Source organism: Neodiprion lecontei, chromosome 6 (assembly GCF_021901455.1).
Source record: "Neodiprion lecontei isolate iyNeoLeco1 chromosome 6, iyNeoLeco1.1, whole genome shotgun sequence".
In the NCBI taxonomy this organism is placed as follows: Eukaryota; Metazoa; Arthropoda; class Insecta; order Hymenoptera; family Diprionidae; genus Neodiprion; species Neodiprion lecontei.
The window spans coordinates 28,107,482-28,123,155 of record NC_060265.1 but is presented as its reverse complement, the minus strand read 5'-3'; the positions used below and the strand labels follow the sequence as shown (position 1 = coordinate 28,123,155).

General features: G+C 40.4%; 1 protein-coding gene across 13 annotated transcripts in view; it reads right to left on the bottom strand.

Moving 5' to 3' along the window:
• The window catches only part of LOC107227207 (potassium voltage-gated channel protein eag), a 39,293-nt gene that overhangs the window by 20,798 nt on the left and 2,821 nt on the right, over positions 1 to 15,674 (bottom strand). For 10 of the 13 annotated variants that reach the window (XM_046743127.1, XM_046743124.1, XM_046743134.1 and 7 more), the window contains exons 3-5: positions 5,258 to 5,358; positions 3,773 to 3,905; positions 2,247 to 2,258 (exon numbers count right to left, since the gene is read on the bottom strand). In XM_046743127.1, coding sequence (XP_046599083.1) covers positions 2,247 to 2,258; positions 3,773 to 3,905; positions 5,258 to 5,358 — 246 coding nt within the window. The remainder of the gene's footprint in view (positions 1 to 2,246; positions 2,259 to 3,772; positions 3,906 to 5,257; positions 5,359 to 15,674) is intronic. The other 3 variants (XM_046743131.1, XM_046743133.1, XM_015668283.2) reach the window with 1 other exon arrangement.

Genomic DNA, 15,674 nt, shown 5'->3' with positions numbered 1-15,674 from the left:
ATTCTCCAAGATGCAACCTCAAGTGCGACGTGACAAGGGATCGGACTGTATGGTTGCAAAAGAGATTGTGCCTAATGATTGCGTTCTGACAAAATTCCCCCTTAAATATTCCTCTTGAGTCAGCGAGGAAGGCAAGACGTTTTTAGTTTAGGATCAGAAAGATGCTCTGCGTAATACACCCCGGTAGCACTACAGTCGGGTAATTGTTTGATAGGTATAATTACAATCTGTCGAATCGTTATTGGACTACTGTATCGAGTCAATAAAAAAAGTGTTAGCCGGGTCACTGAGGCACTCAGTGAATCAATTACTATCTTTTTTGACACATACACCCATGTTACACGATTTTACGGGACCTCGAAACGACGCTAACAAATTTTCCCCGATTATCTGCACTTTCCATATCTGCTCGGCATCTTGTGTTTACCATTGAATTGGGCGGTGGAAAGCGGCGGGGGGGAGCAACAAATATGAAACAAGGGTGAGTTTGCTCGGTCGGTAAGGATAGGAATACTGCGTACCCTTAAACTTCAACAACGTCGGAGAGCCTCGAGTTCTTATCACGCATACACGCGATACATTGTATAGAATTACAAATATCGTATTAATTCACGCGAATGACGTGTACGAATGATTCAATGCGAGGAGATTCTGCTCGACGATATAATAGCCGTTTGTATTGTTGTCATGTGTAGTACTCGTGTGTTTCACTGTGATACGTATATTATGTATATCCACGCGCGGCCCTGAAGCTACGATAATAAATTTTTTACAGATTCTAGATTATTTTGCTAACGTGACAATAATAGTTTGTCATTCCACTCTCGTTCTCCGTTCCTACAGTTAAAATATTCGTCGCTGCGGACTGTTGCACTTTTGAACTTCGGATCCCGCCGCGACACACGATCGGAAAACCAGTCGAATGTTCGAACTGAATTGTCTCGTATAATCGTAGAACTGAATTTGCAGGTCTGACCCGTTACACAGCTTGGAATCTTTTCTATTCTTTCGTCTTCTCCTCGTATTTTTCACATATTCCCGTGTAATAGCTGCTGGACACGAGTATTATACACTTGATGGGCAAAAAATCGCGGCTTATTACCGACGGTGATTAATTGACCAAGAGTAATATACCCTGCCATGTGCGGAGCGAGATATCTGAGCCCTTTACAGCATTTTTATTGGACGCTTAAAGCCTCGCGGCTCAAGTAATCCCGGACGTGCAATTACTGTATTTTATCGAGCGGACAATCACTCAAATCAAACTCGACGAGGAGAAGCCGAGCACCGATGCAGAGTAGGAAGTTTTTATTCATCAAACGTCCTTCGTTAATCACAAGTAGTGCATTTCATATGATCTCTTCAACTGAAGTAAGCACTATCGCTAACTCTGCAATACTGCAGTGCGACGGGTCATTAGTTCAATTAAATGTTATTACTTGTTCAAGAGTATCGCGTATTGGTCCGGTTTTTAATTCTCAAATCAGGCAGTTCGTGATAACCAAGTTTCTTACGTCGAGCTTACAGTGCTTGGCAAACTTTGGGAGGCAATTACGCCGTTGCGGATTTCCCGAAAAACGATTTAATCAAAGCGCGACGTCGATTACCGCGATGCAATGACTTTGTCTTCCTTCCTTGAATCGGAACAATCCGGCACACCCCTTGACACATTTGCTATTGTCTAGAGAGAAACGCGTGCAGTTGTAGGTGCACATCGATGCAACCCGGAATCCATAAATGAAGAATACGACAAGTTGTATAACTAGTCCCATTCTATGCACAGCACACTGCACTCCACATCCAGTTCATGGTTCATTCAACTTCGTGTCGATTCTCACGAAAACATGACTCAAGAATGCTGCGGGTGATTTTTTATAGCCGATATCAAAGTGTGCCAAACATCTAGCTCAAAGACAAATTGGAGTAGGAAATTTTTTCGTCATTTTACCGTGGTCGAAAAAAAATTGTTGCCGGATTTTGAAAGAATTATGGCATAAGAATGTCCGTGAGGGGAAGTAAGCTGTGTACACGGTGTAACCGGATTTTTGTACGAAATGAATTTGCAATTAGGATGAAAATTTCGACCAAGGAGTACTCTTCAAAAACGGTTTTTTCATATATTTACATGTATAAATGATATACCGCGCCTGATGTGTGTATTATATACTGTTGTATTTTGTTTCTTTATTGGATCAAAGTGACTTACAGGCAGTTTTGAGTGCAGTTTTGAGTTGTGCTACACATACCTCGTGGGGTACCTTTAAAAAAAATTACCTTCAATTATTTATTTTTCACGTTTAACAGTTTCCATTTTAAAGAGTATTATATCACATCGTTACACCGTCATAAAACTCCAAGAATTGTATAACATTCTTCATTCCGTCAAAACTGAACGAAATCCAAAATTGATCGTGATAAACAATTAAAACGAGCAGCGGAGAAAAAAGAAAATGGAAGAAAACTAATAAGAAAATCAAATCAATCCAAATCTCGTTGATGGCTACATCTGAAGTGACACGATCGATGTACACAATACAATAATGAACGTTGAAAAGTTCCTCTAAATGATCAACATTCCGTATGATATATATTATAATATAACTGGTGATAAATAAAAAGACAAAAATATTATTAAAATTCCAATCAAAATCTACATTAGTCAGTGACCTCTAATATTTTATGATTTTTTTTTTTTTTTATCGTAAAAGACTTTCATCTAATTCTACAATATTAAAATCATTTCTGCGAATGAAACGTCGGTGCAATGAAACACATTGCTAGTATACCGGCTCAACTATTATTATACCTATACGTTGCTATAAATAACATCGTTTTATCGTTGCAGATGAAAATATTTCCACTCGCAACAATCAATCGATAAGCACTGTATACGTATATACTTGAGCAAGTACCTACTTGAGCGGTAACAATTGCATCCAGAGAACAACACAATATGTATAGAGAAAAAGGGGAAGAAAGTAGAACGATATTACAGAGAAAGGGCCGTACAGATATATCATTCGTCCAGTATTTTTCCCGCTCGTCGAACGTCAACCGCAATAACAATGACAATGGGAAAAGAATCGCGGATCGATTCCCGTTTCTGCCTCTATATAAATTATCCCGTATCACCATTGTTATACATAACGGCAGGCAGATTCATTTGCGTGCCATTTTTTGCTGCTTTATATTTAGCTGTATAATTATATTATCGAATGGCTGGATGAAACCCGTCAAGGGTGAAAATGCTTGTTTGAAATTACGAAAGTGTAGAATGGTTTGTTAATTACATGTTTAAAAATAATTAAAAAAAAGAATAAAAGTTACCAATAGTGGATAAAATCTAACGCCTTTCCGTTAAACTTCCTTGTAAACAATTGGCCAGGTACGGAGCACTTGTGATATTCTAACGGGGGCAATTATATGAGTCGCGACAGAGTCTCGGTGTGAATTTCGAAATTCTATTTGCACCTCGATACGGGCGGGTAATTTTAAACGTATGTAAATACAGTTTAAAAAGAGAGAGAGCAGCTGGAAGTAACAAGTATGAAACGATGTTTGTCGATCGTTCGTTAAATAATATTATATATATTATACGAAATAGGCAGAGGGCGTAGCGACTATCTTTTAAACGTATGACGTAGGACGTAATATTCACAAACAAGGTATGCTGTACGTCACGCACACGTACGCTTACGTATAATACAGGCAGAAAAGACCGCATGGGTGAAGTGTAACGATCGATCCGATCGCCCGGGGTAAGTGCACTTACTGTTTTTCTTGTAAAGTAGAATTTCGAACTGGTCGTGTATCTGCCCTTCCAGACACTCTTCGATCCGGGATATCGTCTCCTTGTCGGTCAGTTCGCCGTACATAAAAGCGCAACGACATGACTTTTGCATCACCTGCAGCGAACGAAAAGACGAGTGAAACGATCGATATAATTCATATTTTACAATATAAATGCAACGATACCATACTGTTAAATTTTTCGGTCGCGTGCGACAAAATTTCTCACGTGGATATCAGATTTATATTTTTATCAGATCGCGGCGCTTTATTCCAGCGCAGGTACACTTTATACCAATAATATTACACAACCTCGTGGAATCGAGGGAAAACCCTGTGCGCACAGAATTACAGACATACCTACGTCATACAATTATATACCCAGCTGGGCAATCCTTGAAACTTTTCTCTCAACAATAAATCCAGCGACGATTAACTCCGGGCAATAAATTCAACTCCCGTATATATGTATAAATTATATAATGCCGAGCTTTAAAAGCTATACGTATAACACGGTATTTTCAGAGTGAATAAAACGATCCAGAAAATATAAATTGTTACAGTGTGCGAACGACGCGGACTCAAATATCGTCCTCTAGTCACGCACAGAAATCCACCTGAAATTCTTTACGTACCTGTAATGTATTATATGAATACCTATATCTACACAATATACAGTAAATTCCTCAGGATAGATTGTTCTAACGATTTGTCTAAGTTGCAGGGTACATGACCCAGTTCAATATCTAGGTCGATAGTTATTTTCCGTACGTATTAATCGCGCTTTCCTGCAGTGGCAAAGCCACCGCTGACCGTGGCTTAACGTTAATATAAAATACGCCGTTTGCAAGATATGATAATATTATAACTTTTGCAAAATAGTTGTGCGATTTTCAAAGAGAAGAGCAAATGCCCACCCACGACTTGAAAGAGAATTAAGAAAAAAAGCAAACTAATTTACATCTCTAAAATACTTTCAGTCTAGTTTCTACGAGATGAAATCGTTTTATTTTTACCCGGACCGTTCTATGTCATTAATAAGAAAATAAATAAATGAATGAATAAAATGACGCTTAAATTCGCTTAACGAAGCCCGATTAATAGCCGTTCGATTTTTCTTCATTACACACGAGTTACCACACATTATACGTACGTATACAACGTATATACGTATCGAGAGCCGAACGGACTTTGATAAGAAATTCATTTGGAATGTCGGGCGGTTTGCTGCTACCCGCGATCTGCACCGTGTTCCACATACCCAGTTCGCGCTTCAAATCGAATTTACGTGATTTTCCAAGGCAGAAGAAAGGGTGAATTACTTCCGATCGAGTTTTATCTCCGTGATTTGAGGTCACGCGTTAATTGGCAAAAAAAAATGAAAGAAAGATAAATTTGCCGAAACGGTAGAACACCGGATGTAGCGTATAATAAGTAATGGGATATAATAGAGGAATAATGGCCTCACCTCTGCTCTATTGTAGCCGGAAATTTTGCAAAAGCTCTCGTTGCAGTAGACAATTGGAAAATCCACTATCTGGGCATTTGCTAGGAGGAAACTGCTGTCGGCTGAAAGAAGAAAAATAATTCAGCAAACTTATTCCTCGGCGCATGGTTGCGTAAAAATTCATTCCAAATCCGAATGAAATATGTCAATTGTTGTAAATAAAGTCAAGGTAGGTATATTACACCTACGTAAAATAAAAACACGAATTTACGATTATTTCACCTCATACATATATACGTATATCTCCGTCTCGTCCGTATAACATTCCGTGTGAATGATATTAATTGTAACTGTAATGTGTCACTTTTTTCATCACGAAGAGAACGCGTGCTGAAAATTAACTCGAGGGACGTATCGATGGCGCAATCCCTCGGGTCGAGTTCAAACTTTTCGTTGACAAATATAACACACCAGGTATATACGGGTTACGATATAGATCGTGCTTTTTGTCACACTCTTCGGCACTCATGTTCGAAAAGCAATATATCATACACGCGTCGTGATACTTTTCCCGCGAAAGGATGAGGTAAAAAAAGATAAAATGCGCCAAACTCACCCCGTGCGAGGGGGATGCACGCTGTTACGTCGTATACCGATACACGTAGCCTTGTGTAAGATTTTTTTTTCCCTTCTTCGTTTTGTGTTTCCTTTTTCGGTAAAACGTCGTATTATGACGCATCACGGACACGGCGGTAAAGGGGAGAGATATGATATAGTAGCCTTTTTCATTTTTATACCTAAATTGAGTTTCGAATTGATATACGACGCTGCGGCGACGTTGACGTCGACGGTGGAAAATGTCTCCCGTATCACGAAATGTACATACATACATACGCGCCACTTTCCGAGCCTGCAGAGAAACGTTGGAATTGTGATCCCTTTCATCAGGGTGATCAATCAATTAATAAGAAGACGTATATCATCAAAGAGTCGAGGCGAAATTGAATTGCAAATTCAAGAAAATTTCCATGGCTATACGCAAAGTGGTTATAAACTTGTGTGAGTATATTCCCGTGTTTCTATATACATTTACCTCTATGTATGCATAGGCATAATGCATTCGACGGCTCGCGCCCTTCAAACTATTTCCACCGTTATCTCGATCCGCGCCAAAAATATCTGCAGGCACGAAATCGACGGGTGATAAGGTGTTTGTGCTTGACGTTTGCAAAATCATCCTATTAATTATACACCGTTACTACGGTAGTTCTTAAATTCAAGTTAAGAAATATTATTGCGGAAGCATGTTATATTCCTGCGGGGATGAGGATAAAAGAAGATAAAGAGGAAAAGAGAAAAATTCCGTCAAGTAGAAGGAGCAAATAAGACGAAGGGGGATAAAAGAACGAGGAAGAAAAGAGAGACGATCAAAGATGAGAAAAAAACTCCCGCAGCGGTCTTCCACTTTCGTTAAAAGACCGAAAGGAGTGGCAGTAGCGTTAAAAGCTTCGATCCCACTTCGCTTCTAGGCATTATGGGTATATATTTTCGCAAGGGAATATCGTCGCACGTATTTTCGTGGCAACCCGCTTGACCCTTGCAGACGTACGTGTAGCGTCGTTGGCGATCGGAGTGTCGATTTGAAAGAATTCGAATTTGGCACAGAGCTTCGGCGTGATTAATCGCACAAAGAGGATCCGGATGGAAACGAAGCTGGAAGGAAGTGCCAAATGCCTCAACGACCTACTGCAATCTCGATGTCGATTTCCACGCATCCCTCGAGGTCACAACGCCGAGTCCACGGGGCGTTATCGGATGGAGAGAAAGCTTTGGCCAAGAGTGTAACAACATAGCGATGCGGAAGGCAACCGGAGAGCTTGGAAATTATAGGCATAACGAGGCGAGGGGGTAATTAAAAGCGCGCAAACAATGGGAGAGTCAGCCCCCTCGGAAAATCAGACTCGCCTGGAAACTCTGAAGTGGTCCACAGGAAAAGGGGTGCGCGATGTTTGACAGTGATTAATTGGGATTGAGCCTACGATCGGAATTCACATCGAATTTATCTTTCGGAGGGGAACGAAGAGTAAAGAATATTCAACTGTTGCGCCCAGCCAGCAGCTGCTGATGCAGCGATATCGGTGAAACTCGTTGTTCAAAAGCACTTCCGTATACGTTGACACTCGAGGTATTTCGAGGGTGCACTTCGAGTCTCTTTCTCTCTCTCTCTCTCTCTCTCTCTCTCTCTCTCTCTCTCGCTCTCGCTCTCTCTGTCACTTGTTGATCCCCGGCTCGTTGAACGTATCGCACTGTGGCTGATATTAGTATAACCGACCGCTAATTGTGTCACAATGCATCGCGATTCTCCATACGACGGGCGTGGTTACCTTTGGCGAGAAATAAGTTGAACGGTTTGTGCAATTATAGCTACGTTTATCAAAGTGTGCGGTGTTGTAGGTGTGTCGTATGCATGTAACGTGGAATACGGTGTATATTCAACAGCACGTAAGAATAGCGCAGTGGAGATTTTAATGAACTTTCCTACTTAGAAAACCTCCAAGTGCCTCAAACCCGCGGGTATATACTTTTCCCCTCGTCTTCCTCTTTCCCCTCCTCCGTTCAAGCGAATGAATGCAGCTGATTCGCGCTTCACCATGATGCAGTTTGATAAAAATTTTGAAATAAGATTTGCGTTTTCTATTCTTTGTCTTTTTCTTTTTTTTTTTTTGCCTGAAACTCTGTTCATGCTTTTTTCTCATTATTTTGCTCCCACCAAATGTTACATCGAAAAATTATAGGTTCAATATCTTGTATGTTTCACGAGTGAATTATGCCCAAGTTATACTCTCATGTTTTGAGTAAGGATACTCAACAAATTGGTAAACGAATTCAACGTAAAACAAAAAGACGATAAATTTCCCGTCGCAAGTCATTTGTCTTGATCAGGTTGAGGTATAAACATAAAATCGCGATAATCGTACATCAATCCGGGATCCCAGACAAATGTGATTATAAAAACGATTGCAATATATTCTCTTTTTTTCGTTGTGCGGTATACATATAATTCGTTGTCAGAAGTCGATCCCAGTATATTAGTATATAGAAAATGAAAGGTTTCCTCGCAAGGTTAGTCAACAGCTTTTCTCAACGATTATATGTTGCCTGGAAGGTTTTTTCCTCCCAACCAATTCTCCCTTCCGACAGCTACTGCAAGTTGCACCAAATAAACCGCAGTCATATCCGAAACGTGTATAAAAATGTCAACGCGAGGCTTTTCGAAGCGTATGATCTGAAAGAAGTTCGAAACTCTCTGAGACTTCCGATCCTGTTGAGAGACCAGGCGAGCTTATAGGTATTCTCGTAACGCCGGTGGTTTTCAGTGAAACTTCTCGTTCAACGCCGGCAGATAGGCAACCGCGGCTACGCACCGTATTACCGGGCATTGAATACACAGCTACGGTTGCCTGTCTGCCGGCGTTGAGCGAGGAGTTTCACAGAAAACACCCGAACCACCCAATCGGTATAAGGAATAATCACGACTCAGGCAGGGTTCGGTTCAAGGCTAACTGTTTATACACCCATAATACACACCGATGGATATCGCGGGGAGTTAGCCTCGTGCACGACCATTTCAGACGGTTGATAAATGAGAAAACTCACACAGAGACGAACAACGTGTATAGGTACATCGCGTCTGCCAAAAGAAAACTATAATGCGCCTATCGTGCAGGCACGCCAGTCACCGTCGGCACTGGGTTTCGAGGGCGAATAACGAACGAACGATGTAAGGAGAATTATTGCGACGGTATGTATCCTTGTGCACGCAGAGGAAGAAACGCGAAAATCGTATATTTATATCGCTGATTGCGCGAAGAATGCTTACTTTTCGATTTGGCATGGAGGGTAGGTAACTTTTGCCTCGATACACAAACAAGGTGCTTCCGAGCGAAAGCCGGAGTATGTTGGGTTGCCTACCACTGAGGAGAACAAATATCGGTAAAACAGATCTACCGAGTCATTATCACTTTGGTCAAGTCAAGTCATATCGTCACTTCAACGTGACTCCGGAAGGCGATCACCGAACGAAACAACCTGTTGGCCAAATCTACACAATTTGGAAACACGAGCAGTTTCAGTTCATTCCCGAGGACTCAAAACGCGCTGCTTATCGGTAATTCGACGAGTCTGTATTACCGATATTTCTTACCCTCAATGATAGGCAAGTCAATATATTGGGGCGTTTACTTGGAAGCACCCTGTAGGTGCAATGTGTACAATATTATATCGCCCGGTAAGTAAGGTCAAGCTACACAGCCAAGGCCTTAATCTTGATGCTCACGCGAGGGTTGAAACTTCGGGCCGCCTTTTGCCGCAACCGCTGCACACTGACTTGCTAAATCGCTGCTTGACGTACAAGACGGGTCAAGGTGCGAACCGGAATTTTCTCTGACTGATATGCCGTACCAGCAACCCTGCAGCCATGTGCTGCACGCACTCGGCAAATTCTCGTAACGATCCTGGATGGAGGACGTATTTTTTTTTTCGCACCCTCGACCTCTTCGCTTTACTACAATCTTAAGGCCTTAATCTGCAGCACGTCAAGGACTCGAGGATTTTTTTTTTCTTTTTTTCAATACCCTTTTGCTTCAAGGTCGCCTCGTGCTTTTCCGTTACCTTTCCTCTTCTTCTTCTCGACATCGCTGTTTTTATTCTTCCTTCTCTCTGCGGTATGTTATTATTTTCCCTTTGAATCAATTTTCTACTTTCTCCATACCTGACTCTAATTACGGCCAAGCTTTGCCTCCGTTCGAGGCACTGGTAAAAGTCACGTAACGTTCGTCTCGAATAATTCCATGCTTTTATTATTATACATAGCAGTAGTGCGGATTTGTTTTTACCCCTTCAGTGAAAATATAATACGAGCCTGCAGTTATGGTCCGTGAACCAGTTTTAAGATTATTAAATTGGACTACATAAAAGGTTCTGTTGCACACAATCTGGATCTGCACGATTACTAAGCGCGGTAGCTATAACAATATGTCAGTTATACCTATTTGCGGAGGAAAATAACTGAAGTTAATCTCATTTGGCTGACACGAGGTGATGCGATTTGTGTGCTACAACTGCGAGCGAAGCGAAGTGAAACGTGGAAAAGCATGTGAGATAAAAATGGAAAAAAATGGAAAAAAATAACAAAAATCTGTATCAGTCACGCCCTGTACATCGGTTTCACAGTCAACAGCTGGTACATTAGTTCACGTTTCGACAGAATTTACCAAACGAAATATTTTTTCCTCCCTTCAGTTCCGTACCAAGTGTTGTACAGGCATGTATGAAGCGCGAATGTAAATATGAAAACGGATAAGCTTGAATAAATTGGGATCACGTCGATCTCCGGGCAAATAAATATTACGTACGAAAATCCGATAAACTTCGCATGAAATTCAAAGTGGCGATATGTGCGAAAACATCCCCTGCAACTTGGTTGCTCTTTGTCGGTTTTCAATGCGGTTAGAATTGTGCATCTCCCGACTTGTTGTAATACTATACAGGCATGTAAAATTTAGTATTTCTTTGTACAAGTTACAGTGATAAGATGTGGATACAAATTATATAAGAGGTGAACAATGAATAGCGTTAATTATATTGCATTTGACAAATAACAAAGCAGACTTTTTGGGGCTCAGTAATGTCTTATCGTCACCTTATCACAGAGTATCACGGTCTAAAGTGATAGGGGAAAATTATTAATTCACAATTTTCACACCGCGATTCCAGCGTTGTATACATATACACGCTATATGCTATCGGAGAAAAAAACATAAAGATCTGCATAGCAATGAGTCGCGCAATTCGGTGATTTTCAAAAGCGAGCTTGACTCCGGCACGCGAAATATAAATATTTTCTTACTCTTAGCAAAGCGTGATTTTTCTTTTCCGAATTTTATCTCCATCGGCACGCACGCGCCTCTTTCCTCAAATTATTATATAATGCTAATTTACCGGGTCTAAGTCGCACATCGCATGTACTTTACGTACACTAACACATGGTATGAAACGATCTCTTTTCGGCAATCAAGCCCGCGGTGTTGCGTCGTTTACTCCAACCGCTTTGCAAGTAAATGGTGAAATTCAGGCTCGAGATACGGAGCGAGAATCGCGTGGATTTTTCAACCACTTTACGATAACGGCAAAAAGTCACGAGTCTAACGATATACTCGTGTACGCATACAAGGAAATTATTTATAAAATGCTCATTATACGGCGGGGATAGAGGTGTTTGAAAAATAGCCGATATTTGTCACCGTCAATATTATTCCGCCTCGGTTTTACCACCTCGGCCAATTATCCACACCCTCCGTAGATTTCGTTTCATCGCGTTATTCAATTTATCGAATTTCTCCGCCCAACAAGGTCCGTTTTTTCTTTCACGTTGCCGCTGCTGACAAATCGGTCATCTCTTCTCTGCCCCCATTTTCTCTCTCTCTCTCTCTCTCTCTCTACCGGTTACATGTATACACATGTAGGTACGAAATTCGAGTTTCGCGTGAAAGCTGAAAATTGCACTCCGCGCATAAACCGTCTTGTAACGTTAATTACACACCAACATTAAGATAATTCCTCACTCGCATGCGGAATTATACATCACATCGAATGAAACTGTATGCTAATTTTTAGACCGTGGATAAAGCGTTGCGGAATTTTCGTGCTATATACGTGGTAATAAAGAGAAAAGAGAAAGAGACGGACAGAGAGAGAAAAAAAAATTGAGTCAATAAATTCAACTTAGGAATTTTAATAGCTCGTTAACTTTGGTCAGCGTGTGTACGAAGTCCGTCCGTACGTACGTATAATTACAACTACCTGCAGCAGGATCAGGGGTGAATAAATTGAGCCTCGCCGAAATTGGCCAATGGTCATCTGAAGCAGCAGAGGACCGTCACTCGGTAATTTCCGTAGCTTGATAAGCTGTATATCCGATCGTATAAGCTGTCAAGCTGTTCGAGCACTTCGCTGTGTAACGCTTTGAATTTTTCTTCTTAAGGATAATTTGATCCGACTTCTACTTATCCGCTAAGCGTAGGTGTGTATTTTGGATTGCAAATGAACAGCTCGGGTGTGAGAAAAATTGGCGAACCAGCTTTCGCGCGGAATTCGTTTAACGTAAATACAAAAGTTTCCCTCACCGTCCGCGAGCATCGTCAGAATTTTTCATCCCTGCCTCCACGGAGCTAAGCTAAACAAAAGTATCAAACACCGAAAGTTGGCATTGAGAATACGTGTGACTAGAATTGTAATTATTATACTTCTTGGTATAATATAAAAAATCACGCTACTTTAGTTTTACTTGAAAAACTTTTTATCCGGATTAATTATTATACAGCTCACGATGCGGAGTTTATAGCTCGGAGTTTGCAATTATTATATATACCTGTACATAATAATTATAATATGCTTGCATTCGTATTTATTATACCTATATTCACAAGCATTATTCGCGCTTGAAACCAAGTTTTATATATTCATACCTTCAGGGGAAGTATTTTTTCTTCTCTCATGTTTTTCTTTTCTTTCCTTTTTTCATCTTTCTTTTTCTTTTTTTTGTGCTCTTTTTATAATCGCACCCGCGTGACCGTCGGTCAACTTGAAACTATTAAGATAATAACACGTACAAACGCGATGCCCGAGAGAAATAGATTCGCACCTGCCCTGCTTACTCTGAGCGTAAAAAAAAAAAGAAAAAAAAATAAAACAAACAGACAAACGAGAATGAAAATGAAAAAAGTAAACAAATCAAATCAAATGATTCAAATTACCGGTAAGAGCACAGCAACTCTTCTTTCAACGATCTAAATTTAGCTATATATCCATATTGTGCTGATCACAGAGAACGAGTCAAGTTTGCATAATATAAAGCTGCATATTTGATGCAGTAACATCCATCAGACGTGAATGATTGATGTAAAAGGTGTACAACGTTGTTGTTCGATCGAAAATGGAAAGAATAAAATGTGTTTGCGTAGATTAAGGGTTCAGTATAAATTGAAACTTGAATTTGATTAAATTAACTTTGAGAAATGTGAGTAAATTTTGGCAAGCTTCTCACCGCTTTCCTTTAGATTGTGTAACACACTCAGGCATGTACGTATAATATCGCATTATATTCTAAGCCCCCCCCCTGCAGACGTCCCTGGGACCCGCGGATTGACCCTTACGTGCTTCGCGGATTTGACCCAATGACCTGCCGAACTTTGTCGAAGGTTTGCGGAAACGGGCGAAAACGAGTCAATCCTCTCTGGGTTGAGGAGGTTATGCGGAGGGTAAAAAACATCCCCCTAACTCCGCTCATGTTCCCCGGCGTGCGAAGGGTCCCGCGATTTCGTTCGTAATTTTTAACGCAGAGTCCGATGATAATCACCCGACTGCAGATTAACAGCGAATACATTATACAAAGGGCCTCCGTAAAGTCGGGCCCGGGTCAAATCCGAGTTTCGACCCTTCGTTATCAATTATTAATACACGGCCTGATTAGAGGGAAGGTGAACGGAAATAAAAGAAACCGCCTTTCGCCGCATATTTCCTGCTTAAATAGTCATGTCTATAATAGCTTTCACCTAAGTAGGGGATGGGGGTAAAAAACTATTACGGCCGATTGGTAGAAAGTCAAAATACAGAGATACAAAATGTACATCAGTCGAAACATAGAGCGGCAAATTTTAGGATCTGTATGCGATTCTGTATTATCGAGGCGAATTCTGACGATTCTACACTTTGGCATTCTACACTGAGAAGAATTTCATTTGTTACAGTAGCTAGAAAAATTCAGCAAAACAGGCATCGTTAAAAAAAGCTGTTTGAATATTTTTGTGATTACGAAAAACGAGGTACGCGTAACCATTTTGCGCTATTATCGATCATTTTTTGGTGATTGCAACGCAAAATCAGTTTCTTCGGTTTACTCTACTTTTTTTAGCTAAACATGGCTTTAACGTCAATTTATTGTTGCACAAGCATTAAATTTTCGCAACAGTTGCAAGAAAATATAGTAACAGTGATCGTAATGAGAAAGCATAGCAACGGATACTAGACTTTCCGGTAACAGCTAGAAAACTAATTTTCATTTTGTACCTAGAACTATATTTTTCGATTGTGTTTAAAAATGAAAATAGTTAAGGACTAAGCGTTAACCGGAACTAAAAATTTCACCCAGTGTATATCCTGACTTTTCTATTTTTTTACCCATCCATATTTCGACTTTCGTCATTTTTTTTTTATCTATTAACTTTCAGCTTCGTTTAAAAATTCGCTATTGTGCGGCCCTCCTATTTTTTTCATCTTTCTACATTCTTATCCCGCACCCGAATAGTACACTATATTCTACACAGGTATAATGCATCTGGTAGCGTGTACTCGCAATTTCCATTATTTACCCAAAACCGTGTTTGCCATTTCTCACGTAATTGCAACCTTGCCGGTGAGAATTGCCTCGCCAATCCGCACGCCACATCACGCGAATGCACACACATCCATTACGTGCATACGATGCACGCGTGCATACGCCAGACGTTGAATCTTCAGGATCATCCCCTCGCATCGGCGCAAAAACGCCACGACGGTACGGTTCGTTATTATTTATGATACTCTGCTTTCAAAGAGCTTTTCTCCTCCGCCGTTGCGTGTATACCTACTTTCAAACCCTCGGATATTATACATGTAACCGGGGACCGATGTAGGTACGATATTAATGTGTATCGTGTATAATAACTCTGGCGAATCTATGCAAGTATGTATAAAATGGATCCGCGGTAAGAATGACGGTTAAGAAGAAGAGACGAAAACTATGATCCGCGGTAAGAAATATTACTCGTCACGACTCGCAAGGAGAAACCCAAAAATTGTACAATTTTTAATCATCTAAAGTTGACGATTTTACCAATCAATTTATCATTATTTTCAATTTACATCCCTTATATGGGTAATTAGTTATTGAAACTTGAGCTACGTGTATAACGTATGTGACGTATATAATATCCAGCAGCAGTCTAGATTAATTCTACGCCAACTGAACGAAACGCGTATACCTATAGAGTATGTATGTGACATATATACTCGTATAGTTACGAAGTGTCGAGCGAGCATCGACGAAACCCGAATATAATAGCTTCGAAAAAAATCTCTAGAGGATTTTATATTTAAGACAGAATTTAGAAGCTCTAGGAATTAGGGGATTACGCGAATGTCACATGTCTAAAATATACAACGTTTCCGCACCGATGTATTAGCTGTATTTTTTTTAGCTGTCGATAAATTCGGACATTTGTCAAGTTGGAATCAGCGGTCGAAAGTAATCGAGAGTAAAAATTCGACGGAACTTATTGTTAGCTATTTAGTTCGCATACTCTTCCTCACGCGGAAAGAATAATAACGGAAGAAAATCCTT